The 27,355-nt window shown below is 44.6% G+C and overlaps 4 protein-coding genes across 5 annotated transcripts; all 4 read right to left on the bottom strand.

The window, feature by feature from the left end:
• Positions 1–9: 9 nt before the first annotated feature.
• On the bottom strand, positions 10–2,206 carry LOC142900773 (tripartite motif-containing protein 16-like). Its single transcript, XM_076045290.1, has one exon. The coding sequence runs from the start codon at positions 2,153–2,155 to the stop codon at positions 491–493; it is 1,665 nt and encodes a 554-aa protein (XP_075901405.1). The 5' UTR covers positions 2,156–2,206; the 3' UTR covers positions 10–490.
• Positions 2,207–3,470: 1,264 nt separating this feature from the next.
• Positions 3,471–6,564, bottom strand: dnajc19 (DnaJ (Hsp40) homolog, subfamily C, member 19). 2 transcript variants are annotated; one of them, XM_076045507.1, is made up of 6 exons: positions 6,451–6,564; positions 5,971–6,022; positions 4,830–4,903; positions 4,672–4,751; positions 3,912–3,982; positions 3,471–3,659 (listed from the first exon to the last, which is right to left on the bottom strand). In XM_076045507.1, the coding sequence occupies exons 1-6, from the start codon at positions 6,451–6,453 to the stop codon at positions 3,589–3,591; spliced, it is 351 nt and encodes a 116-aa protein (XP_075901622.1). In that variant the 5' UTR covers positions 6,454–6,564; the 3' UTR covers positions 3,471–3,588. The 2 variants fall into 2 exon arrangements, with proteins under 2 accessions (XP_075901622.1, XP_075901623.1); XM_076045508.1 differs by lacking the exons at positions 5,971–6,022; positions 6,451–6,564 and adding an exon at positions 5,818–5,937.
• A 4,475-nt stretch (positions 6,565–11,039) lies between these two features.
• Positions 11,040–15,864, bottom strand: foxf2b (forkhead box F2b). Its single transcript, XM_076045476.1, has 2 exons — positions 14,036–15,864; positions 11,040–11,802 (listed from the first exon to the last, which is right to left on the bottom strand). Exons 1-2 carry the CDS (start codon positions 15,051–15,053, stop codon positions 11,630–11,632), a joined length of 1,191 nt encoding a protein of 396 aa, XP_075901591.1. The 5' UTR covers positions 15,054–15,864; the 3' UTR covers positions 11,040–11,629.
• Positions 15,865–21,872: 6,008 nt separating this feature from the next.
• foxq1b (forkhead box Q1b) lies at positions 21,873–23,568 on the bottom strand. The gene has a single exon (XM_076045477.1). The coding sequence runs from the start codon at positions 23,376–23,378 to the stop codon at positions 22,488–22,490; it is 891 nt and encodes a 296-aa protein (XP_075901592.1). The 5' UTR covers positions 23,379–23,568; the 3' UTR covers positions 21,873–22,487.
• Between the last annotated feature and the right edge of the window lie 3,787 nt (positions 23,569–27,355).

The raw sequence follows: 27,355 nt of genomic DNA on the forward strand, positions 1-27,355 counted from the left end.
ATATAGACTGATGGCATATTTCATGAGTTATCGATTTGCTATTGCCACATTGAGCCCAACAAACAGAATCAAAAAAGAAAAATTCTCTCAGAAAATGTACATCCATTAATCGGATTCTTGACAAACGGATCATCAGTCAGAAGGTTCATCAGATGGATCAGTTCTTGAAAGGTCAAAGGTCAGGAAAGGAGTTTAAACAGATCTCAACTTTGTTTCCACAGTAATAAAGTTGTAATGTGGACTAATGACACATTATTAATCTGTGGGATGAATCGGCTGCAGAGGAAGAGAAACAACGTGGCACAAACATCCAGCAGCCGTGGAGACAAACATCAGGTGGACAACAGTCACAAGGAACACAAACAGGAAGTGGCGTCCAGGCCCCGCCCACAATGTTTGACTGACAGCCGGAGACACTCGCCAACGAACATGAAGACAGAAGAAGAATCAAAGGTGAGAATTCAGCTCAGAGTCTCTCAGACGACTTCAGTCACACTTTCATCAACTCAGCTGAAGAATTTAAACTAGCAGCAAGTCCAACATGTAGCGGCTGAGTGAAGGAGGTCTGGACTCTGTGGAGGAGCTTCATGGTTCCAGAGACGCTGTAGAAGGACAGAAGACCTGCTCTGTGGTCCAGGGACACTCCCAGTCTGGAGGACTGAGGACCTGAGACATCAGTCCTGATGTTGTTGTGATGAAACAAATATCCACTTGAGGAACAATATAAACTCCAGGATTTGTCATTGTATCCAAATCCACATTCCTCTGACCCTCCTGCTCTGCTGATGTTCCTGTAGGCCACTGCTACCCTAACCATCCCTCTCCACTCCACCTCCCAGTAACATCGTCCAGTCAGACTCTCTCTACTCAGGACCTGCTGCCTGTCAGTGAATCTGTCTGGATGATTACAATAAGACTGAACTTCCTCAATGTATGTCACTTTTCTTTTCTCCTCAGATAATAACAGATGTTTGTGTGCTGTGTTTGGATCCAGAGTGATTTGAGGTGAATATCTGAGGAAGTCCTCTCGGCTCCTGGGTTCTGGTTCTGGGAGGAGAACATCAACGTTGCTCACTGGCCATGAGATGTTTGTTTGAGTCTCCATCAGAACTTTCTTTATTTCATCTCTCAGCTTGGTCACATTTGCTGTCACGTCCTCAAAGTATCTCAGAGGACGGATCTCCAGGCTGGAGGAGTCTGGAGATGAACTGAGTGCTGGCAGTGAGGAGAAGTTGTGGAGAAACTGGCTGTGGTCCAGTGTGTGTGAGATCTTCTCCAACTGAGCATCTCTCCTCTTCAGCTCAGTCATCTCCTGCTTCAATTTCTTCTGAAGCTCTTTGACTCGACGCACTTCTGCTTCCTGTGTTGATCTGAGCTGCTGCTGCACCTCAGAGCGTCTTTTCTGCAGCACACGGATCATCTGGGTGAAGACATAGTCGCTGTCCTTCACTGCTTTATCTGCAGAGCTGTCGATGGACTTCACCTGCTTCTGAAGCACCCTCAGGTCCTCCTCTCTTTGCTGGACCTTCTGCTGGATCTTCTGCCTGGTCTCCTCCAGCTCTCTTTGCCTCTCAGTCCTCTCTGCTGCTGCTGACACAATGTGGTGACCTTGATGTTCCTCCACAGAGCAGAGATAACAGATGATCTGCTGATCAGTGCGGCAGAACATCTTCATCACCTCATCATGACGAGGGCAGATGTTCTCCTGGAGCTGCTGGCTGGGTTCCACCAGCTTGTGCTTCTTAAATGTAGAAGACTGGAGATGAGGTTGGAGGTGAGAGCCACAGTAGGAGGCCCGACAGACCAGACAGGACTTGAGGGCCTTCAGCTTCCTCCCAGTGCAGACATCACAGGCCACATCTCCAGCTCCAGCATAGCAGTGATCAGCAGGAGCAGCTTGGAGTCCAGTCTTCTCCAGGGTCTCCACTAGAGCTGCTAACATGGTGCTCCTCTCCAGGACAGGTCTTGGTGTGAAGGTCTTCCTACACTGAGGGCAGCTATAGACTCTCCTCTGCTCCTCTGCATCCCAGTGATGTTGGAGACACTTCCTGCAGTAGCTGTGTCCACAGGAAGTGGTCACTGGATCCTTGAGAAGATCCAGGCAGAGGCAAGAAGAGAAGGTTTTTGGGTCCAGCTGAGCTGCTGACTGAGCCATTTCACCTCTGTGAGCCTCTGACTGACTGACTGACTGAGTTCCTACTTCCTCAGAAACAAAACTAATTTTACTTGAAGGGGAGAAAATGACCAGACAGGGCTGTGATTGGCTCTAGGGAGCCCAGGGGGCGGGGCTTCTAACCTCCTGTCTCATTCTGGGAAGGATTGTCAGGGTGTGTGTGTGTGTGTGTGTGTGTGTGCACTTGTTTCCTTGTTGTTGAAGACACACACACACAGCATGCCAGCCTGCCATGTGTGTGTGTAGGCCTTGAACTGAAGACACATTAAACCTAAAGCCATCAGTCTATCACAGATAATCTGTCAGCATGAGCATGGTGGTATTCACTTCATTGAATTTAGCCAGCATAGATTCAGTAAAACACTGTGTGCTGATTAAGAATCTGCAGTTCTATACAAAGGAAATACACTTGTGCATTATCTCATATTTCCCTCCAAATAGCCTCATTCTATGGGTGTATCGTTGTGAGCTCCATCTCGAGGCAGGAAATGTCTACTGGTTGAACCAGATATTGCAATTACTGACATGTGGATTAGCAGAGGCGATGCTATTTCCAATTGAATTCAGATTTCTGGGATAAATTCATCTTGAAGAGATAATAAGGTGAAAACACAATAGGTGATGTAGCTGCCGATGGTCAATCAGTAGGTCCACGCTTCCTACTGATGTCAATAAGGTGCATTTATTTAAACAGCTCCATGAAGCACTATTGGACACTGTGAAAACTTCAATACAAAATAAAGGTTTCAATGAGAACTTATTACAAACTAAAAAGAATAAATCACTAGTTTAAATCTCATCTTAAATTCATCACTCAAATTAAGCATATTATTAAAATTCACATTGTACCATTTAATTTACAAGATTGGTTATAATTAATTCAAGCTCTTAAAATAAACAAAACCAAAGCTGCTCCTGCAGTGCAAAGTAATGTTGGCGTAGTGCTGTGACCACATGACTCAGCATTTTTCACTATGAAGGGAGGGGGAGATGCTCAGACGTCACTTACAGTGTTGAATACATAAGTGAAAGCATTATTCATTACTCACTAAGTAAATGCAAAACAAACTCTTGAAAACTTTGAATAAAATTTGTATTTTTTGTTTATTAACCACAACAATTAAATGTTGCTCTGCCACAAAACAACTTGACTAAAGTTGTGTCATTCACAACTACACAGCACCATAAGAGTTGACTGTTATATAAAAGGACTCGTACTAAACAGGTGACTCTCTTCTGGCCTGTGTTGAGGGACGCACAAAGATTCCATCAAGGAAACAACAGACTTGATCAACGATTGACAATTCATCCATGATTTTATTTTTGAATCAGTGGGGACAGTGTGCGAGCTGATTCAGTTATTGGGTCAGTCAGTGCAATGAAGAGAGCAAAATCAACGTGGAATAAAGATATTTTTATTTCTTTGCCTGGCCGTCCATCAAATCCTTTGCTTCGTTGATTTTTGCAGCCAGGTACGGAGACCCACCTGTGATAAATGAATGAATATGCTTACATTGGGGGAGGGGCATATGAGGGCACAGACTGAAGTAGTGAAGACTTTGGTATTTGCAAAAAAAGTTCATTTAAAAGTCAACCGTAACCAAACTAACCAGGTATGGAAACAAAAATGTAAGTGCAGCGTATTAGAGGAACATAGTGTTACACCCTCATTATGTAGTGTTATGTGTCATATTATCTTTTCAGCAAGCCTCCATCAACATTGAAAGGGTTCTCTTACCTCTGTCTGGATGGTTCAGGATCATCAGTTTTCTGTGAGCTTCTCTGATCTTATTCTTGTTGGCTGTGGGGCTGAAAGGCAGAAAAGCATTCGGACAGTTGGAGCAGGGCTGTCAAACTCAAACACACAGTGGGGCCAAAGTCTAAAGCTTGGACAAAGTCGTGGACCAACGTTGATATTTATCAGGGGGAAAAAACAACTTAAAACTTAAAACTAATACATAACAAAAAAAAATTAAATTTAAAAAAATCAACAAAAAAAAATTGTATACCCCTTGTTTTTTATTTGCAGCCTTCTGATTTAAATGTTAACAGTCACCTTTTCCACTGGCTAATAAAACATTTTAAATAAAATAGCAAGAATAAACCAATTAGGTAATACTAATATACTCCAATAAATGTCCTGTCCTCATTGACGCACCGAAACACCAGCAGAGCATTCCGGGATTTGTAGTATTAGCAGTCACATGCGTTGTATAACATCGGCAGGCCGGCGCCTCTAGTGGTGATTTTGTTTTCGGCCTCGCGGGCCAAATACAATGACACTGTGGGCCAAATTTGGCCTGCGGGCCAGAGTTTGACACCAATGAATTAGAGGTAAAAAAAAAATAGAGAGAGAAATAAATAAATTAATCATTTAATTAAAAGAAAGAAAGAAAGATTGACTTGGGCCAGTTAGTGAGTGAGAGTTTCGCTGAGACCACAACACAGTGACATTTAATGGCGAGACGAAAAGCAATCAATCCTCAGTCCTCACACACCTGACTCCTAAAATCAGGGCAGCTTCTCTCCTATTCATCTTTGGATCAAATCCTCCTCTGTAATATCCTCCACCGAAAGCCTGCAAAGACACAAGAGGGCAGCGGCGTTAGCGGTGCTGCTTCATGATCATTCTGGACGAGACAAAACGCGTTCTCACCGTCTTGGGGAAGCTCTGAATGGCCTGTTTGACCTGCGGCTCCATCTTCTTCATGGCCTGCATGGCATAACGACCTGGCGGGCCAGAAGAGAAGAAAAAAAAGTTTCATATTATTTGTGTGAGTGACGGACAGGTGTGCTTGAAATTTCATACCATTGTCTTGTAATCGGCACAAAGAACCAACACATTCAAACATTACAGGTGATGTATTGCTTGTGTTCAGTGGTCTTAACATAAAGTTATGCCGTGCATTATAACACAACGGTGATATATTCCTAATGCAAACTTAACACCATTCATAAAACCAAATGGATCGCATTTCAAGAGGCACCCGGCGAACATGAGATTTTAAGGTTGTTACTAAATTGCAGTACAGCCTTTGCAGGACCAATGAATTTGATCGTCTTTAAACCTTTGAACGTTTCACTACTTAATACATAACAAGCTGTTCTACTGAGGAAGGCGGAAGCTCCGGTGAAACATGTCAAGGTAGGACAAACAGAAGCCTTGTCTGAACAAAAGAAAGACACAAACCTATGAAAACTGAGGACATAATGAACACGATCGAGCTACTGTAAGATACACTACCAGTCAAAAGTTTGGGTCCACCTTCTCATTTTATCATTTTTCTTTAATTTTAATGACCAGTTACATAGATTCTCACTTTAGGGATCAAAGCAATGAATTAATGAAACATGTGGTATCATGTAGTAAAGTTGTTGTAAAGTTTGGCATGACTCGAAAACATTTCACATTTTTAATTTCTTCAAAATAGCCACCCTTCATATAAAAGATTTAGTTATCCAACAATGTTTCGCTACATAATTTCATATATATTGCTCATATATTTGATGTCTTCAGTATGTATCAACAGGAGTAAAGATAAAGAGAAACCATTGCATGAGAAGGTGTCCAAACCTCTGATTGGTTGGAAAACGGAGTGTGAACAATCCAGAATTATAGATTTTTTTTAAAAAAAAAATATTACGTTACACAGGAGATTCACAGTGAGAGGGTGAAGAGCAACGCCAAGGTCAACTGGGCCGAGCGCTGTGTTGACCTGAGAGTTGACTCGACTGTGAGAGGGACGGAGGTGCAGCACAGAAGGAGCGTTCAATGACATGTTCAACTGAAGACTGACCTGCAAGTCCAGCTGCAGCCAGAGCCACTCCCACAGCCACCATGGAACTGGCCTGAGAAAGAGAGAGAGAGAGAGAGAGAGAGAGAGAGAGAGAGAGAGAGAGAGAGAAAGAGAGAGAGAGAGAGAGAGGGAGAGAGAGGTTAACTACAGACACTGTCACAGAAGCGTTAACGTTAAACAACGAGCAGAGCTCCGTATATTACCGGGCCAAGGAAGGCAGCAGTAGTTTGCACGGCTAGCGATACTAATGCTACATTTGGATTTGGCGGAATCTATTTTTATTTATTTATTTATTTATTTTGTTATGAAAGGGAGCATTAGCCTCGTTGGTTAACGCCGTGCAGTGCAGGGTCGAGTACACACACACATACTGCAGAGAATAGTTTCGCTCGTGCAGGGGGGAAGCAAAGTAATTCCAGATTAACGCAGCCATGAAAACATCGTCATTCCACACATTCGTCATATCGAAGTCCAACTCACCATATCCGTGTTCTACGTTTTGTTTCCGAGGAAACACGGGACCATTACTTCTGACCTCTCATGTTTTCCTCGCTACTCTGGCGTTCATACTTTTTTTTTTTTTTTTTTTTTTTTTTTTTTTTGCCGGAAACGGCATTCGGGTGTCGCAAAACCGGATGTGTGTCGTGCCGTATCTTCCGCTGAAACGTCGCTATGCTTGTCACCGTGAGTCTACTAAAAACGAAACTAAACTCAACTAAAAACAAACAATAATAAATTACATTCAAATGACATTCACACGTGCACACACACAGATAGATAGATAGATAGATAGATAGATAGATGGATAGATAGATAGATAGATAGATTCCCGAGTAAGACTATAATTGAGTGCTGATTAACGAAAGATACATTTTTAGAGCAGTTCAATAAACTGCTATGAAAAATATTAAAATTAACAACTTTAAACATTCCACAAACCAGTTTTCCGGGCACTATGGTGGCGTAAAGCAGCGCCACAGCGCCCTCTGTTGGCATAACTTGTGTTCACACAGAAACAGCAGTGAAACGGGGCCTGTTGAGAAAAACTGACTTTCCCCAACTCTTTATTTAACATGGCCTTTTTCATTGCTGGCATGCCAGCTAACGCACCAAGTATACGAAAAATAACAACTTACTCATATTTCTAGGTAGGCTGTCTTAATCAGTGTTTCTGCGCTGAAATGAGACATTTGGATTTTGCTCCACTTTGAACATCACAAGTCAACCTGTCATCGTTTAAATGCGGGTGAAGCAGCATAGCATGAGAGCAATTAGCTATTTCCTCACTAGCCAGTGCTAGCAGTGAGCCAATCACAAAGGAGTGGGAGCCGCAGATGGAGCGGGGAAGGGGGGAGAGATGAGAGTCAAAACAGCAACAACAGCAAAACACCAGTTTTGTAAGGCCTGTACAGTTCAAACTAGGGTCATTTTGACCAAACAAACCTTGTTTATCGTTGCAGGTTTACCACCAAAATTGATTAATTCCTTGCTTATTTTAATCACAACTTCCTTTCCTTATGATTAGTAACTTCTCCCTGCAATTCATCAGATTACATTTAAAAGTGGTTTAAAAACATTTACTCAAACCAGGTCATACATATCTGGCTTACATATGCATCAGTGCATGCGGCCACGATTCAGTAAATTCTAAATACTGGTGGTGTTTCACGCCATACAAAATCCGCCAAAATATGTTGGAATATTATTTCTGACCCAACTGGTGCACACAGAGATTAATGGAGTTTTAGCACGTAATGTTTTTGGCAGCCACAAGGGGGCGATGGTCGATCGTCCATCAGCCTGTATAGATGCAAGGGCTGTGCCAGGAAAGGAATTCAATGTGAAAAGCTGTGCCAAACAATGAAGATCAATTTGCTCCTCCTGAAGGAACTAAGGTTTGGCTTTACGCACCATGTTTTTTGTATCATGTGACGTCCAAAGAGATACAAAAGAAATCAACTCAGTTAATTCAGCCATCCTCTCATCCCCCATTATTGAAACACATAAAGATAGAAAAACATGAAAGATGCAAAGAAAAACACTGAACATTTTTGGTTTTGACAATCATGATGATGATGATGATGATGATGATGATGATGATGATGATGATGAGAAGTAATTGAAGCCATGAAGACATGGTGACTTGGTCAGAACTTACACACCCATCCAAAGCTGTAGTCGGTTGCTGTGAGACTGAAGCAGCTTAAATCTTGGAAACAAATCCAGGTCTTCAAATCTGCTGAGCTTTTAGGCCGTACATATTTTCCAGATAACTCAGGGAGCCTGTTTCAAGAATGAATGTCACAACTGTGATGAAACTGGCCGCCCAAGACGCCAGAGGACCCACATGCACGCTGGTTTTGGAGCCGCACAATCAGACAAGGAAGATGTGAGAGGAAGAAGAACCCAATGTGGCTGCGGTGTGACGTTCAACTCTGAGGCAGCATCATTTCTCCTACGATTGAAGTCAGAAAGTCAGTTCAATACAGATTTTGAATTCATATTTAAACCGTATGATTGGAAAAATGTGAAGCCGAGTTGTGAATTCACGAGTTTTTACTTTCATTTTCTTCTTCTTCTTCATATTTTTTTTCAATTAAATTGCTGACCACCTTTGTGTTTACTGGTTTAAAGCTCAGATATTCATTTCTACAGATGTGGATGGGTAACATTGTAAGTGTTTTCACTGAAAAGAAAGATAATAATTTTACTTTATTCCCCATTGACAACATTTCAGAGTCTGGCATCAAATAGATCTCAAAGATGATGATCCAATGATTGTTTGTAAGTTGGTTCTAAGTAATTTTGACATCTCAGCACAAATCAAAAAACCCAGGCATTTTCTACAGAGATCAACTGAAGAAGTGGCGTGATTTTACTGATAGTCACTAGATGGAGCCCCACTCCAGTATTTCTGAACTTCTGGGTCGCTGCAGAGAATTGATTTGAAATTACATTGAGGCATCAACAGCCAGTTGTTCTTTTTTAACCTTTAACCTCTTTGACCTTTTCTTTCTGGACGACGTCTGTTGATACCTACAGTCGTGTACTGTCGTCCACTAGAGGGAGACGTCTCTCTCTGGGCGTTCGTGCACATGTTGAACTTAAGTTCAGCATGATTCTGAATAACAAATGTTAGATGCATTGCCTGCAGTCTGCAAATAATCATTTGAAGTGGGACAGTGATTGGCATGTTGTTCCATGTCAGGTCATATTTGATGCTTAAACGTAAGCGCTGGGATGATTCAAATGCCGTCGCATTACATGTTAAGGGCCTGTATCGTTGGGATGAACATCACCAGACTGTTGTCTTCTGTCTCTACCATGTGAGGATGAAACAAAGTTTGTCAAGCAAAAAAAACAGTGCTCTGTGAACGAAGCCTCGAGAATGTCTGGAAAATATGACTGTGAACGCAAGAAATCCGAGTTCACAGTGGCAAACAGTTTGCTCGCTGTGGATTGATGCTTTCCTGATCCAGTGTAATTTTAATTTTCTGTTTCTGCTTTTCATTTAACAATTAGTCTCCAAGATTTCCTGGGATGGTGGCCTTTCGAAATATTTCAACAATTGGAAAATACACAAGGAAATTTTTCTTTTTCTTTTTTTTGAAAATAGGCCCTAGTTAAAAAGCGTCTGAACCCCCACAAGTGACCTTAATAAACAGAGACAATGACTATGAAACTGGGAGACAGCTTTTTCCTCAGAAGTACTGAATACACATCACAAATTTTGATGACCCCTGGCAGCTTTATTGTCACATCCTGTTTACACTTTGCTGTTACTTTCGCCCAAAGATGCTGCGTCTGATTCCCTGTTGTCATGGAACAAAAAGAAGCAGCACGAGTCTGTGTTATGTTTTTGAGTCTGCTCTGTTTACTGCACTCTAAAAATACCACTTTGTTGCGTAGACACAAGGCCTGATGTGTTTACATGGCATCTCGAGATGTTGGCAACTGGAGATGGAACTGCACATGGAGAGGAGCAGCCTGTGGATTGTGAAGACTCTCAGCTGCGTCGCACACGCTTGGAGGTCTCAGAAAGTCAAGCAACACGTCGCAATGATCTGATTTTGGTTGAATTTACCACTGTATTGCAAATTTCTTTTGACCATCGTGGGGTATTTGTGTTGGGAGTATCACACCCTGACATTGACTAATATGTTTCATACTTGTACAGCTGTTGTGTTTTTGAGACTCGAACATAACGCAAAAAAACACCTGGTTAATACCAAGTCAGTCTAACCTGACTGGTGTAAGACACTGATAGGATTCTGCATAAACTGCGAATAACAACACAAAACAAAAACAAGGGTGAAACTTTTCCATTTTATCACCTATAGTGTACGCAATAAATTATACACTAAAAATCACCAACTAATATGAAAAATAATATGTGTTATTTAGCCCAAAATTATTGCTGTGGTCATAATGTTTGTGTGGCTTTGTCAATAAGTTCATTTTTATAAATATATTGTAAGTCATATCAAAATAACTGAACTGGTGAAGAAGTCACGTCATTGTTTTTTGGTAAAAGCGAAGCATTTCAGACCTGACTTTAAAAGTTGTGTCTGTTTTTGCAGCGCTGCTTCTACATTGGTTTCATCTTCACTTCAGCGTGCAAAAAGGCAACATTTGGATCAGCTTTAGCTACAAAACTTTTTTTTTTTTTTTTTTTAAAGAAACGATTGTAAGATTAAAACTAATTCAACCATCGACGAGGGTGAAACAGCGAACAGTCGAAGTCGTCAAATTGAGGCGGTTGCTGTACGTCACGTGGTCAACAAGTCCGAAGGAGAAAGAAGCAGAGCATTGATTGGTCAAAATCCACTTAGTCAATCTTCTTTGACTGGACTTCCGGTTTAGATATTTTCCATTAGAGATTTTTATTTATTTATTTGTTTGTTTGTTTGTTTGTTTGAATAATGACTTTACTTTTCCGATCGGTTTCGACGTTGAAGGCCTTTCATCCTCAGATTTAAACGCTTTTGTTCCCAGAGTTCAACACTTTGCGTCACTTTTCACCACTTCGTCGCGCATAAATGCAGAAATGTAGAGCGCAGCGCAAAGCCTAAAATATACGTCAGCTTTATTGAAACCTTTTACAAGACAAAGAGATGGCATAGGTTGATACAATAAGTGCAAGTGTTTTTTTTTGGCTGCAGTTCACGTTAGCACAAAGCGTCGTGTGTAGTTACTTCATAGGATAGAACATAGGTACATAGAATATATTTCTGTTTGCGCGTTACAAGAGCAAACGCATCAAAAAGTCGCGTTTCTGGGGGGCTTCTTTACAAGAAGCGATCGCCTTATTGCATTTCTCTTCTTTTTTTTTTTTTTTTTTATATAAGGCAAAGTGGTTTCTTTTAAAGGCCTCTGGAGTTTCTTCATTCATTTCTTCATTGCATAGTTTTCTCAAGTGCAACCAAACCACAAATAATTATAATAATAAAAAGAAATATTAAAAAAAAAAATTACAAAACAACTTCTGGCTGCGTGTTTGGAGGCAAACGTGTGAAAGCGGACAGCAAGATGCATCCTGATAGGGATCCCTTGAAAAAAAATATTATATATATAATTTTTTTTTCAAAAAAAAAAAAAAAAAAAATCTCGGGTTCGCTGTGACGTGCAGCCTCCTTCCTGTCAGTCCCACTATAGCTGCTCACATCACGCACGGTTTGATGTCCTGACACACGCTCTGGGGGTGGTGGTGGTGGTGATGGTGGTAGTAGGATCCGCCGGCCGATGGGTGGAAGGAGGAGATGCCGTTGAAGTTGAGCACGAAGTCCTTCCGGTCGCACACCGACGAGTGGCTCTGGTAGCGCGGGATGCCAACTGCGAGCAGACAGAGAGCAGAGCGGTCACGCTGGGTGCGCAGCGCAGGCAAGGACTTTCCACCAAGACACTCGCGGGTTTGATTTATTCCATTCAAGTTGAATTACATTTGGTGGGTTTTGTCGTGGGGTTGGTTCTAAGGAGGATGTGTCGTCAAACGGACGAGGTGCACTCACCTCGCCTCAAGCACCAAGGTTAGAGTTAAGAGTTGAGGAGATAAGGCATAAAAGTACGTTGTTGTTGTTTTTTTTTTTATAAAGTAGTTTCACCGTAAAATGTACTGATTTATTTTTAAGTATTGAGCAGTTGGGAGTTCAACGGCAAAATGTTTTTTTTCTCCCTATAAAAAGGTTTAAATGATTTTAAAGTTGTGCGAGGAAAGTTCATTCTCCCCCCCCCAAAAAAAAGTATTTGAACAATGCAGGTTTTTATTTTATTTTATTATTCTAACACGGATCAATGCATCTTTTTTTTTTTTTTTAAACGGCTGCGACCAATCAACGTTGTTTATTTATATTTGAACTAATTAATATCTCCTTCAATTGAATGGAACCGGATAATTTTCTCGCTGATCAAATCATCTGAAAGAGGAAATCGTGCTCAAGCGGGACCTGGATCGATCACTGACACATCCGTCTCACTCCTCCCCTGTTTATCATCATCCATCAAAGAAAACAATGATATAAAGGGCAGTAACTCGCAGCCCCTTCAATACATATCTATATATCTATTTGAGTGATTCCTCCCTAGAAACTTGCAGGGACATTAAAAGACTCGGTCTGTGAGCGAGCGAGCCCCTTTTTTCCCCCCGAACCAGAACAAATAAATGGAGCGGCTGCGGTGCCTTCAGGGTCATAAGGACTCCAGATGTGGCTGTTTTGCAGGACCGACCGCGGGCTCTGCAGCCCCAGACTGACAGCCGGCCGGAGGTCAGCGAACCCCGGCAGCGAGCCGCTCCAGCGACCCGCTGGCCCGCAAGCAGCCTCGGCTCGGACTGTTAAGAAGGCCGAGGGCCGCGGGTTGACCATCCTCCACTTCCACCACCACCACCACCTCCTCCTCCTCCCCAGCCGCCGGTGTGGTCCGACCTGCAGCCTTTGTTTAGTTAACCTCCGGGAACCTTTACGGGCTCCATGCGAAGCACTGAAATCCTCAGACTTGAGTTAAAGCCTCGGCGTGTTGTGTTTAAAGTCAATGAGCTGAGGTGGCGCGACGTGACGGAACAGCTTTTTGTATTTATTTACCATTTAAAAGAGAGAGAGAGAGAGAGAGAGAGAGAGAGAGAGAGAAACAATACGGAATACTTCATCAGTCCTGAAGATTAATCTTTGCTGCTATCAGCAATTAAATGTTAGTTATGGAGCGTCTTTAAAAGAAAAGAAAAAAACTAATCCGGGGCCTAACTTTCATACTCCATAATAAAACGACAACTTTCATTTTCCAGCAAAACAAGTGTAACGACGTAAATGCTCCAAGATTTATGATATAATTGAAACGATTCTGGCACGAAAACGTTCGTGCTATATGTTTGCCAGCATTTCAAATGAATGCTGCAGGAAAATGAAATAAAGAAACTACACAACAACTCATAATAATTAACGCTTATTTTACGGTTCGTCTTGCATCAATGTGCACGATTCTAATATGAGGAACCCAGCCTGTCCCGAAACTAATTATGGACTACATTGTTACACATAGCAGTCAAAAGTTTGGACACACCTGTTTCTTCTTTATCCTTTACTACTTTCTACACTGTAGATAAACACTGAAGACATAAAAAAATATATGAGCAAGATATGTGGATTAATGTGGCTAAAGAAAAAAAGTTCAATATATGTTATGTTCTATGTATTTCATATGAAGGGTGGATATTCTAGATCATCTAAAATACAAAACTTGTTTGAGTTATTTCCACACGTTTTTGTTTCAACCATATTCCATATGTGTTCATTCAGTTCATTTCATCTACAATGTCAATAGTCATGAAAATGAAAGAAAAAACATTAAATCAGAAGTATGTGTCCAAACCTTTGACTGGTAGTGTATACATTTTTTATTTTATTTTAATTACTTACAACATTTTTTCGTCGTCAAAAAGGCCTCAGCTGCATACTAAAATAAACTACGCACTGTTGCATTTGCCATTTATTTCCCCCCCCAATTATTATAAAGGCCTTGTATTCTTGTCATCAACCTCCTTCGTCTTCCTTCCGAGCTGCGAGCTCTTTCTCACCTGAAATGTCGCTGCTGTGGCTGTCCCTGCCGTTCTGGTGAAGGTAGCTCTGCTCCAGCGAGTAAGGCGACATGCCGGAGTGTAAACCGGACGATGCGGGGCTGCTGGAGGCGAGAGGCTGCTGCTTGATGTACGGCGAGCCGCCGGAGGACGCCCAGTGCGCCGCCGCCGCCGCCGATGTGCTGGCGTACGGGGAGTGGCCGTCCAGCGCGCTGCCCATGGCCGGGGAGGACGGCACCGGGCTGCTGCTGCTGTCCGCTCCGTACTCCCCGTTGGTCGGAACCGGGCAGCTCGCCATGTACGTGGAGCCGGGACTGGGCGACATGTGCGGGACGTGGTGGCCGCCGCTCAGCCCCTCGTAGCCGCCGGCCATGGAGCTGCTCATCACGTCCAGGTTGTAGCCGTTGCCGTGGCAGGCGAGCGTGGCGGACGGAGCCTGGAAGTCAAAGCTCTGCGGCAGGATGGAGGTGCCGAAGCCGATGCCGTTCATCATCCGGTACATGGGCTTCAGCGCCTGGCATTTTCTCCGGAAGCCGCGGGGTCTGCGGCGGAAGGAGCCCTCCTCGAACATGAACTCGCTGCCCGGGTCGATGGTCCAGTAGTGGCCCTTCCCGGGCCGGCCCAGCCCCTTGGGCAGCTTGATGAAGCACTCGTTGAGCGACAGGTTGTGTCGCACCGAGTTCTTCCAGCCCTGGTAGGATCCCCTGAAGAACGGGAAGCGAGCCTGGAGGAACTGGTAGATCTCGCTGAGCGTCAGCCGCTTGGTCGGGGAGCTCTGGATGGCCATGACGATGAGCGCGATGTACGAGTAGGGAGGCTTCTCCGGCCGCCGCAGACCCGAGCTCGTCTTCTTGCCTTTGATGGCGCTGCTGGACGAGCTCTCCGCGGCGGCGGCGGCGGCGGCGGCAGCGGCGGCGGCTTGCGGGTTGAGCATGGCCGGGTGGAGGACGCCGGACGCCGGGCTGGATCTGAGAGGAGGCGGAGGGTCCAGCTGCTGCTGAGGGGTCTCGGTGGTCATGTCAAAGTGACGGTGCGACTGTGTGTGTGTGTGTGTGTGTGTGTGTGTGTGTGTGTGTGTGTGGTGGGGTGGGGGGTTAGGAGGGGGAAAATGCGAGATGTCTGGAGGATTCCAGTCCGGCCCGGTCCGGTTCGTCTTTCCCTCTCTCGACCGCCAGTGGTTCCTCACTCCGGTCCCGGCGGCGGCGCAAAATGGAGTGGAATCTCTCCTCTCTCCAAGTTACGCACCGACTCTGCTGCCGTTACGCACGATGCTCCCCCCCTGACGCACGCGGGGACGCAACGGCGGGTACAGGAGCGCACTGACAGACAGGGGGGAAGGAGGAAGAGGAAGACGGGAAGGAGGGAGGGATGGAGGATGGAGTGGAGGAGGGGAGGAGGGGGAGGGCATTCCAAAAGGCTTAACGTAAAAAGCTTAACGTAGCTTAATGACCGAAAACAGCGATCAACCATCACCAAACTTCACTTGGACATCTCCAGTCATGCCCACTGTCACCTCTCCAAAAACCCAAACGATAAACCTTATTTTTATGGACACTGTCCCCGTTAAGCCTTTTCCTCTCCATAGGCGCTCATGAAAGGGAAAAGACTTAACGCAGCTAAATGTCCGAAATCAGCGATCAACTATCAGCAAAACATTTCGTGAAGACAGAAACGAAGAAAACAGAATGACATCCTGTAAATCATTTAAACCTTTCCCCCACAATGAGCGGCTGTGGCGAGGCAAAGGGGCTCCTGTTTTATGGACATTATCCATAAAACAGGGGTTATCGTTTTGGTTTTTGGAGAGGTGAAAGTGGTCATGACTGGAGATGTCCTTGGGAAATTTGGCGATGATTGATCGCTGTTTTCGGTCATTACGCTACGTTAAACTTATTATTATTATTGTTATTTATTTATTTATTTATTTATCATTATTTTTTTTTTACGTTAATCGTCTTAGAATGTCTCGATATGAGGGGGGCGGATGGGCGTCTATCCGCTGGAGACTCCGGAGTGTCCCGGGCCTTCCACTGGGTGTCACCGCCGCGGCGCTAAGTGCTGCTCCAGTTGCGCGCAGCAGGCAGGCAGACAGGCAAGGCAGGCAGGGTGGGCCGTGGACCGCCTCCACTGTTGGAGGAGGGGGTGGGGGGGTGTTTGGGGGGCAGGGGGGACGGGGGGTAGAAAGGAAAAAAATCCGCATCGACTCACTGCGAGCAGCGCTCCGACCAACCAAACAACGCAGCTCCTCCTCGACCACCAATCGTCTCATAAATCTTTCTTCCTTCGCGCCGTGTGAGAGGAGGAGTGAGTGCCTCCCCCCCCCCACCACCATCCACCCTTCATCCTCACTCCGCGCCTGCAGATCTCCCCCGAAAATCAGTGACGAACACCCCCCCCTCCCCCACACCACCACCACCACCCCCAACCCCCCACAATCCCCCATTGGCCAAAATCTGCTCCAAGTCCACTTACCGATCTCAGCAGCTTTATTAAAGCCCCTCAAACCCAACACACACACACACACACACACACACACACACACACACACACACACACACACACACACACACCCTCCGCCCCTCCCTCCACCCACCCACTCAAGCCCTCTTAGTTCGGACTACACGCTATTAGGCCATCTATCAAAGCTCCCTCTCTCCCCTCCAGACGTCCCAATCAACAGCGCCACACGCCAGGCGCACAAATTGGGGAAGAAAAAAAAAAGAGAAAAGACAAGAAGAAACAAAGGAACAGCGCCCCCTCCTGTCCTCCTCCTCCTCCTCCCTCCTGGTCTGGTGGATCTCAGCTGCATATGTGCAAGTTTGAAACCGACGCCTGTTTCTCCTACATGCGTTGCAAGGAGCCTTCAAGATCAGATAATGCTAAAAAAAAAAAAAAAAAAAAAAAAAAATAGCGCAAAGCTATTTGTATGATTTTTTATTTTTATTTTTTTGCTCATAATTTCCTCCCGACGGCTCCAGAGGATAACAAAAACAAACTGTCGCGGTGCCGGTCTGGGCCCGGGGAGTGTGTGTGTGTGTGTGTGTGTGTGTGTGTGTGTGTGTGTGCGTGTGTGCGTGTGTGTGTGTGTGAGATGAGGAGGAGGCGCTGGTGTTTTACCGTGCGTGTGTAAGCGCACACGGGGGTTGGGAGGGGTTGGGGGTGGTTTGCTCTGAGTAAATGACTTTGACATGAGTGGAAGCAGGCTTTTTCCATCAAGCAAGCCCGGCTCCGGAGCTCCGGGGATACCACACACAGCGCGGCCAGTGTCGGCTTACCGCCCCGGGCAGCAGCGGCTCCCAGGGGCCCCGCATTCATTAGAGAGAGAAAAGCGAAATTAGGCGAGCGGGCGTCGACAGTTTCCTCCCCCTATGGAGAGACATCACACACGTAGATTTGTCCGACATGACGGAGTTATATATCCTATAAAGGTAATATCAACATCCGTCGGAGCGGAGCTGAAGTTCAGGGGAGGATATGCAGTTGTGCATGGGGACTGGAGGATTAGAACTAAACCAAGAAAACACGTTGGAATTAGGGCCACAAGAAGAGGGAAAAAAAATAATATAGAACTATGTTTTTTTCAAGTTTCCATTTCGAGAATAAAATTGAAATTTCGTAGATAATATAAAAATTTCGAGATTAAAGTAGAAATTTTCTTGTTTAAAGTTGAAATTCTGAAAGTTTAACAATAAAGTCAAAATCTCATGATTAAAGTAAACATTTAGAGAATAAAGTCGAAATTCTGAGATTAAAGTCAATGTAAATAAAGTTCAAATGTCAAGATTAAAGTCAAAATGTCGAGAATAAGGTTGAGTCTGCACACAGGCCTAGTGGAGTACTTCAGTGTTCGCTAGTTTCCTGTTTATTTCGACTTTATTCACCAAATTTCAAGTCAACACTCGAAATGGAAACTTAAAAAAAAAAAACTCCTTCCTGTCATATTTTTTTTTCTACTTCTGGCCCAAATCCGCTTTCGCAGAACCGAAATTGTTGGAACTGAAAGGTTTTTTTTTTTCCTATTTCCTTTTACATTTGATTTTTTTATAAGACCGTTTACACTGAACTGGACTGGACTGGACCGGGGTGCTTCTCATCCCTCGCAGGAGCAAAATCTGAGAATAGAAAGATTATTTTTGCTTGGTATGTAAAAAAAAAAACAACAACTTGTGCACGTGACTGTCGACAAAACCCACTTCAAATTGACTCATCACAGTGCGAAACTTCCCAAACAACAACCCACAAAAAACAACCTACGCACTTTCTTTGCGCAACAAAGGATGTGCGGCGGCGGATAAAAATCATTTTTTATCCCCACTATGGCAACACACACACACACACACACACACACACAGAAATTTCCTGCGACATCAGAACTTCCAGACCCCCGCTGAGATCAGGATGCTTTGCAGAGGGAGAATCTTTGTTCTTCAGCTGCTTTGAAGGCGGCGGCTGCGGCTCCTCCTCCTCCTCCTCCTCCTCCTCTTTCTTCTCCACCTCCTCCTCCTGCTCCTGCTCCTCCTGCAAAGCAGCAGCGAGAAGATATGAGCTCCAAATTTAGCCGCTATGGACCTGGATCATATAGTCGGGTCGGGTGGAGACAGAGTTTGAAGGAGGGCGGTGTTTTTTTTTGGGGGGGGTAGAAAGTGTTCAAGTTCCTCATGCGCTGACATAATTAACCCTCTGTTTGTTTTCATGGAGTTATTGTTTATCCACCATCAGGGTTGAAACGTTCGTCTGACCCCAGTTGACCCCATGTCTCACTCACAACTAGATGGCGATGGCAAATGTAGTTGATAATATACGTCACATAAACAAGTTCATGTTTAAGGTAAATATAGTCTATAAATATTTTATTTTATCACTTTATTTCTTCTTAATCAATATAATCTCCATGCTGCAATTGTGCAAATTTCCCCAATCTAGGGTGAATCAAGTCTTCTTCTTCTTCTTCTTCTTCCAGAAATAAATAGATAGATAGAAAATAGATTCTCCAACAACAACAACAACAACACCAAAAATTCTTGAATTGTTTCTTCAGCCCTGTAACATGTGAAGTAGAGAAATCCAGACTTAATTTTCCCCCCCTTACATATTTATCATTCCTATACTTGATTATTCCCCCCCCCCCATCAGTGCCGTCAGCTTGGAAGCTGCCTACATCCGGGTCGTCTGTGCGGGTCAGGGGCGGTTCACGCTTCGCAGTGACACTGTTTGCACTTCCGCACATTGTCCCAGCCCTCAACCTCCACTTTAATAACACAGCAGGCCTCTCTGCTGCTGCTGCTGCCCCCCACTGGAAGAGGCCCGGGGTCGGTCCGTAAGGCAGCAGGAAGGACCCGGAACCGATGATTGGATCCGGTCAAAACTGATACAAGAGAAATAGAATAGAATAGAATAGAATAGAATAGAATAGAATAACCTTTATTGCCGCACAACAAGTAGTTAAAACAAAATCTGAGCTATATTGCATCTTATTTAAAATAAGATAGATCTCAAGGAGATATATACATCATAGTCAGTTAAAAACAATATAATAAATATTGTCCAGACTTAATCATCTTTCCCTGCTGATTACATAAAAAGAAAAGCGGCACTTTATGACAACAAGCCAGTGGTGTAGTCTTTGCATGTACCACAGCCATACGCTGCATAACCACTGGGAAAGGTTCCAATTTAACGCGCAACCGTGTAAAAAATGTCTAAAAATGCGTATCAGTCTGTGTGTTTTGACACAATGTTCACTTTCCCGTTTAAGATTGTGATTAAAATGATGTTTTCTGCTCTGATGTGTTGCTTTAGCACCGCTTTAGAAAATGTATTAGTGTTTGCGCCACATTTTGCACTTTATTGATGAAACTTTTTTTTTTTTTTTTATTATATGTGTATTAATTATATATTCGTTTTTCTTTATTTTAACAAATTTGTCTTGTGGCAGCCGTTTGCTCAATAAAATCCAGATGTAAATGACACCTTGAGTGACAATTGACAATGTCAACAGTCATGAAAATGAAAGAAAAACCAGGAAATCAGAAGAATGCATCCAAACTTTTGACTGCTAGTGTGCATCTTGTGTTGCTTACATTTAGACAATGACGTCATCAACGTTTCACCATCTCACTTAGAAATGATGCGGACGCTGGATATTTGCTGCGTCACTGAGAACGATGGAGGGGGAAATCAGAGTGCGTCCACTAGAATCAACTGGACTGCACCACCAACGAGCTTCTTTTAAAACCTGACTAACTGATCGCACAGCAGAGGGCAGGTGAGCGCCTCGCGCACAGGTGTGCTGTTCTGGCCTTTCACCTGCAGGTCGCAGCATTGTCCCTGGAAATATGGGCGCGAGCTCACCTGTCACCTGTCACCTGTCACGGACCTCCGGCCTCGTTACCAAGTGCGCAACAATCAAAGGATAGAAACACAACTTGTGATAAGATGTGCGGGATTGTTTTGCACCCTGAAGCTTTGAAAAGGAACAAATAAAAGATTTTGCTTGGCGTTGTATTTGAAACTACAATGTGTGTAATTGTTGTGATTTTGAACGATGGAATGCAAAAAAAAAACAAAATAAAATGTTACAGAGACATGGAATTCAACTGGGAAATAAATTATATTTACATTCTCGTTGTATCTGTCAATTCTAAAACGACATTTTTATTTATTTATTTACATTTTCACAAGAAAAAGATGAATTTATTTGCTGCCATCAAGGAGTGAAAGCTGAACACAAGCGTCAACCAGGACACTCAACCCGAGCAGGGATTCAGATTACTGCAGGGAAAAAGTTTAGAAACATCGAGTTTCTGCACAAACGGTGAATGTTGTCTGTTAGCTGCGACTGATGATGATGATGAGTGAGTCAGTGAGTCAGTGAGTCTGGGGTCTTTTTCAGGACCGCGGAGAGCAACTGCAGCTCCCCCCGGACACCACGGTGAACAGGCTGCAGGGCTGCACAACAGAGAAACTACTGCGGCTCTAATAATAATACTACTACTAATAATAATAATAATAATAGAAAGCTCTAAAATAGATTTAAATTTACACTATTCATTGCGTCTTTACTGCTGATGTTTTTTGATCGTCTGCTTTTTTAACGTAGAATTTTCACTTATCAAGTGGAAGAAACACTTTGAATCTTTAATATAATATATATTAAATAATAATAATAATAATAATAATAATAATGATAATAATAATAATAATAATAATAATAATAATAATAATAATAATAATAATGATAATAATAATAATAATAATAATAATAATAATAATAATAATAATAACAGCTCAGACTCAAATTGCGATGACAAAGTTGGAATTCCATTTGTGACTCTTTAGATAAAGACTGAAAAAACGTTGTCAGCTTTATTTATTTATTTTCAAGCGGAAACTTTGGTTTACAAAGGTTTCCACAAATGTGTTTGTTGTAAACGTTATGACAGGAATTATCTTCTAGTCTTTTGATTTCAAAGACTTGGGAACATAAATAACGTAAAGTCTGAATTATGTGTTATAGTATTTGTCAATTTAATTTTTCCATCACTGATGGTGCTGTCAGTATGTTGTGCCTTGAAGTGTGATTTTTATATTTATCGTTTTAATTCATTTCACCTTGTCCCATATGCATTTTTCCATATCAGCCTTGTTTGAATCTATCATTTCACACGACGTGATTTGAAAACTCATTTCCTAAAATACAGCCGGACCAACAGCTCCGTCTCCTGATCATCGTGAGAAGAACCTCAGACTGTGCAGGTGCGAGGCCCGCTCAATACTGCTTAATACAAAAAAAAAAAAAAAAAAATGTCATGAGTCATTAGAAAAAGAAAAAGAAATCTCAGGTCTCATCGTCTCATTTTTTTATTCATAAAAATACGAGGCATGCATAAATCAATCTCCAAGAAAACATCGGGCATTCCCATGCGTTTCTATAGTAGTGCAACCACGAGATTCCTTAACGCAGCTCAGTCAATAATATTTGTCATATGTACAATATTATTTTATACAGCAGGTCATACAAAAAAAAAACATTATGATATAAATAGAATAGTTTCAACGTCGCACTGTAGGCGGTCGTCGTCGTGTACAGTAGAAATGACCAATGAACCATGATGATGCACGAAGGCACACACACACACACACACACACACACACACACACACACACACACACACACACACACACACACACACACGCACGCGATGACAGCAGGAATGTCTTCTCCTCCTCCAACTGACAGCGCGTCATGTCACGAACAGTAGCCACCACGGAGTCCCTTCGGATGGATGGATGGATAGAGCGAGGAGCGCACGTCACGGGAGGGAAACACACGCACGCACGCGCACACACACAAACAAACAAACACACACACACACACACACACACACACACACACACACACACACACACACACACACACAAAACTTTGACCGTAGTTGAGAACTCGGAAGCCTCAGGAGAGCAGAGAGTCTATGTGGAAGCCCCGAGTCTTGTTAGGCGCCTTAAATGCATACTGCTGCTGCTGCTGCTGCTGCTGCAGTCGGTAAGCGGTGGGGTAGCAGCCCAGGTTGAAGGGCACCATGTGCGGCGCCGGGCTCCAGTACAGTCCCGCTGCTGCTGGCTGCTCCACGCGGCTCTCCTCCTCCTTCTCCTCCTCCCCCCTGCGCTTGAAGGGCGTGCTGAGGATGCTGTCGATGGCGAAGGAGCTGGAGAACTTGGCGACCCCCAGCCTCACTCCCACCGCCTCCTCCGGAGCCTCGCTCAGGACGTCCGGGCTCTCCTGCCCCTTGCCGGCCGCCCTCTTGGCGATGCGCTTCCTCCGGCGGCGGAACACGCCGTCGGCGAAGGTGTACTCGCTCTGCGGGTTGAGCATCCAGTAGTTGTCCTTGCCCCACGGCCGCGACGGGTCCCGCAGCACCTTGAGGAAGCAGTCGTTGAGCGACAGGTTGTGGCGCACCGAGTTCCTCCAGCCGGTGTAGCTGCCGCGGAAGAAGGGGAACTTCTTCATCAGATAGTCGTTGATCTCGGCCAGCGTCAGGCGGCCGCTCGCCGACTCCCGGATGGCCATGGCGATGAGCGCGATGTACGAGTAGGGCGGCTTGGGTCTGCGGGTGTACGGCTTGCCCTTGCCGGCGTCAACGCCGCCGCCGCCGCCGCCGCCGCCTCCCGGAGCGACAGGTGCCGGGCTGTTGGCCACGCAGTCCCCGTCCGAGCCGAGCTCGTCCCCGGAGAGAGGAGACGGGATTCCCGCGCCGTCCGCGTCCATGCACAGGTCGAGCAGCGGCAGCGGCGGCGGCGGCGGCTTCTGCGCAAAGTGGTGCGCGGAGAAAACTTCAAGTTTCATTCTTACGTCTTCTTCTTCTTCCTCCTTTTCTCTCGTCTCCTCTGCTGGCGCTGGCGGAGCAGGTGCAGCAGCCCCGATCAGTAGGAGCGACTGTCAGAGTGTTGCTGAAGGCTCTTCTTGCAGTTGGTGGTGGTGGTGGTGGTGGTGCAGCAGCACCAGTCAGAGTCTCCGGAGACACGCTTGCCTCGCTATAATATAACGAGCCCCGGCGAGGTGGGACGGCCCACGGGCGGAGTTTCCATCCTCAATTCATTGAAGCGATTTGAAGTGATATAATAGGTCGTGAACGTGTTTACAATTGGTTACCAGCGGGGGGGAAGGGAGGGGGGAGAATAAAGAATAAGAAATGCACAGACGGACAGGTATGAAAAACAGGGCGTGCATGCGTGACGACAGAACAGAACGCAGCGTTGATCAGCAGGCAGGCGGTGAGAGAAGGAACGTCGAGTCAGTCAGAGGTTGTTGTCCGCGTCTCCCCACAGACCTTCTGTCAGTTAAATGACCAGGACCAGGACCAGGACCAGGACCAGGACCAGGACCAGGGTGTCTATCAGGATACATGATCCCAGAAAACATCGCATCAAATATCAAAGTTTTCTTTTACTGTCACCCGAGAAAGATATATTTTTAAAGAAAGATGTTATTCACACACACACACACACACACACACACACACCTAAAAACTATAAGATATGTGGCAAAGTAATAAAAAAAAAGAGTTAAATACCTAAAGATGTTGTGTTACAACATCAGGGTGGCTATTCTAGATTTCTAGATCATCTAAACAATAAAACTTGAGTTATTTCACACTTTTCGTTTCATACATTCCAGATGCAATACTTCATAGTTCAGTCATAGTTTTGATGCCTTGTGTGACAATCTACAATGTAAATAGGCATGAAAATGAAAGAAAAAAAAACATTCAATCAGAAGCATGTGGCCAAACCTTTGACTGGTAGTGTGTACTATATATGTATATATATTTTACAAAGCAGGATGCCTGCGCTGCTGTGCTGCTGTGCTGCTGCGCTGCACTCCCCAACCTGTTCCTGAGCTGCGGCTCGCTGGTTGAAACGCGGAAGGGACAAAGAAACAGGAATCACACACACACACACACACACACACACACACACACACACACACACACACACACACACACACACAGATGTTTTTGCGCAGAGTGCATAATATCCAAGCTCTCCAGCTATAGGCAAGAAGTCTGAGTGAGTAAAGAGAAGGAAACCAGAAGCATGATGATGATGATGATGATGATGATGATGAGGGGTCAGGTAGAGTTCAGGGTAGCGTCGCACCTGCACGCAGGGTTGGAAAAACAAGCCGGTCACTGCGGGGCTGGATGCAAATACGCAGCTCTTGTCTCTCAAAGCGCGGCTGAATATCTGTGAGTGTAAACGACAACCCAGATTAGCGCCACAGCGGAACAGCTGTATTGGTTTAGTTTGGCGTGATCACCAGCGAGGGGCACGGCTTCAAAAATACAGATGAATTAAAAAAAAAAAATAGTATGATAAAGTGAATATTCCCAAAGCAAAAAAAACAAGCAAACAAAAAAAAGCAAACCACCTCCTTTTGACCACTGTGGCTTTTCGACTTCATCACTCTGAACTCTATTAAGTAACAAACCCATTATAATAATGGACTTGGGATGTACGAGGGAGTGTTTCGACACATGCAACTGTGGTGCCATTAGATGGAATTGCTTTCGCAATCACATTTTTAAAAATTAAAAAAATATATCTGTCAGCACTGTGGCAATAAAATGTGCTACCTAGAATTTAACTCCGCCAGAAGAATTCAGGAACTTCACGAGGAATGTCTATAGAAACTATAAATACAACCTAAAAGAAACAATAGAAAAGTGAAACGTAAAGTTTATCTGTTGAAAAAAGAAAAACAATTGCAAAATTGAGGTGTGTTCGACAAACAGCCGCGAAATATCAAATTCAGGGAGACAGAGTTTGTGTAACATCTGAAGGACTCCGTTAAAACAGTTAAAAACACATTGTGTTTGGACTTTGAGCCGTCAAAAAATTAGCTGCTGATACAAATCATCTATGAAGAATTTCATAAAGCACAGATCCTCTTGTCAGGGGACGTCTTTCTGTACCATTGCGCATCTGAAGCAGGACAACACGCTCGAGGTTTTGCAAAGTGAACCTCCCAAGAGCAACACCGGGAGATGGAGAGTGAGTCAGAAGTCAGAAAACACAGATTAACGTGGACATTCACCGCACGTCTCACTCCTATTAGACTCCATAAATCTCACCCAGCGGGTGCCTTAAAGTAAACTGTCGTACCTGACATCTGTAAACCAAACATTTGCAGGTCGCACTAACTCTTCTCCTGTCAACACCCTTCAGCAAAACGAGGGTAAAGCTGGAGAGCCGGCATGAGTTATAAGCTTGGCTCGGGGCCAGTAGTAACCATTAAACTGTCTTATTTGCTGACACTCCCCGTCACTCACCGGCTCGGACCCTGCTGGGAAACTGAGCTGCGGCTGAAGCGCCGTCGTATTTCCGTGCGTGCGTCCACGATAACCCTTACAAAGGTCAACACAGCTCGTAGTACGTTTCAACTTTGGCCGTCTGATGTGATCTTAGGTTGTGTTGTCGGCTGCTTGGTGTGAAAGCACGGCGGGATTTAGCTGAAAGAAAGATTCTCCAATTTAGTTCCAACTCCCTCACACTTGCAGCCGTTTTCAACCTCCCAATCTCAAATACTTGCAATACTTTGCCCTCGTAACGAGCAAGTGCATTGGCATTAGAATCCAACAGGAGCGGCCCAGCTCGCCATACCAGACATTACTGTGGCGCGACGTCAAATAATGTCGGAGAACTGCAGCAGCTGCCGGAGACAAACTGCTGTGAGTCTAAAAAGCAGAAAGGGGTTCAATGGCACGACTGCCGTCATTATCCCCACCGATGAGCACGAAGATGAGGCGCCGCGTGGCTTCTACTCCAGCAGACTGACGGCTGCCGCCTCTCTACCTATTTATTTTCTCTTTGTCTTCGACAGCCTCTTGAAGCTGAAGTGATTTGTAAAAAGTAGGAACACCTGTTTCCAGTCCTCCTCTCGGATGAAGAAAGTTCTGTGTTGTTTTTTTCCTTCGATTTGATGAGGTCAACTTGTTAGTGTTGGGTTCAGTGTGAGAAATACAGGGGTGTCCGAGAGGGATGAATCCATAAGACCCCCTGAAAGCCTCAAAGCAAAGTTGAAGCTTTTTCATGATACACTCCCAGTCAAAGGTTTGGACTCTTGGGAGTTTCTTTCATTTTCATGACTATTGACATTGTAGATTGAAACCCAAGGCATCAAAACTATGAATGAACACATATGGAATATGCATTAAACATAAGGATCAACGAGTATGTCTCACACCGACCGCCCGCCGGCTTCATACCTGAACATTCAGTTCACTTTTTCCAGAGAAGCGCTTATATAACCTCACCTGCGAAGGTGTCTTCCAAAATTGGCAACCTGTTGTTGCGGCTTCGTTGCGACTACTGTCGCTTTTAATGCGCGCTGACACGAGAGGAATCCCAGCGATGTGGAAAACCATCAGGTGTTCTCCTCCCTCCGCCCGCTCCAAAAATAGCCGCGCCTGCCTCCTCACACGCTAACCCCCCTGGCCTGCGTGCCTGCCCACCGCTGCTCACCTGTATCTCATCTCGCCCGTCTTTCTTCTGCGTGAGCGAAGGGTGTCCGGCCCCCATGTCGCTGCGTAAACAAGGTGCAGCGCTCGTGGGTGAACAGAGTTCGGTAGGTGGGGGTGGAGGGGGTGAGGAGGCGGTGGGGAGGGGGCAACGAGAAGCACTGCGTGACTGAGATTCCCCAAATTCCCCAGCCAGCGGCAGATTTAGTCTCCGACGGAGACGGCTGATAGTGGACATGCTCGGTTTGGGCGCTCAGGTAGGTAGGCAGGCAGGCAAGCGTGTGTCTATTTTTCACAGCCAACA

The sequence above is a fragment of the Nelusetta ayraudi genome, unplaced genomic scaffold, assembly GCF_046127955.1.
Source record: "Nelusetta ayraudi isolate G7.1 ecotype Tasmania unplaced genomic scaffold, CSIRO-AGI_Nayr_v1 ptg000084l, whole genome shotgun sequence".
NCBI classification, from domain to species: domain Eukaryota; kingdom Metazoa; phylum Chordata; class Actinopteri; order Tetraodontiformes; family Monacanthidae; genus Nelusetta; species Nelusetta ayraudi.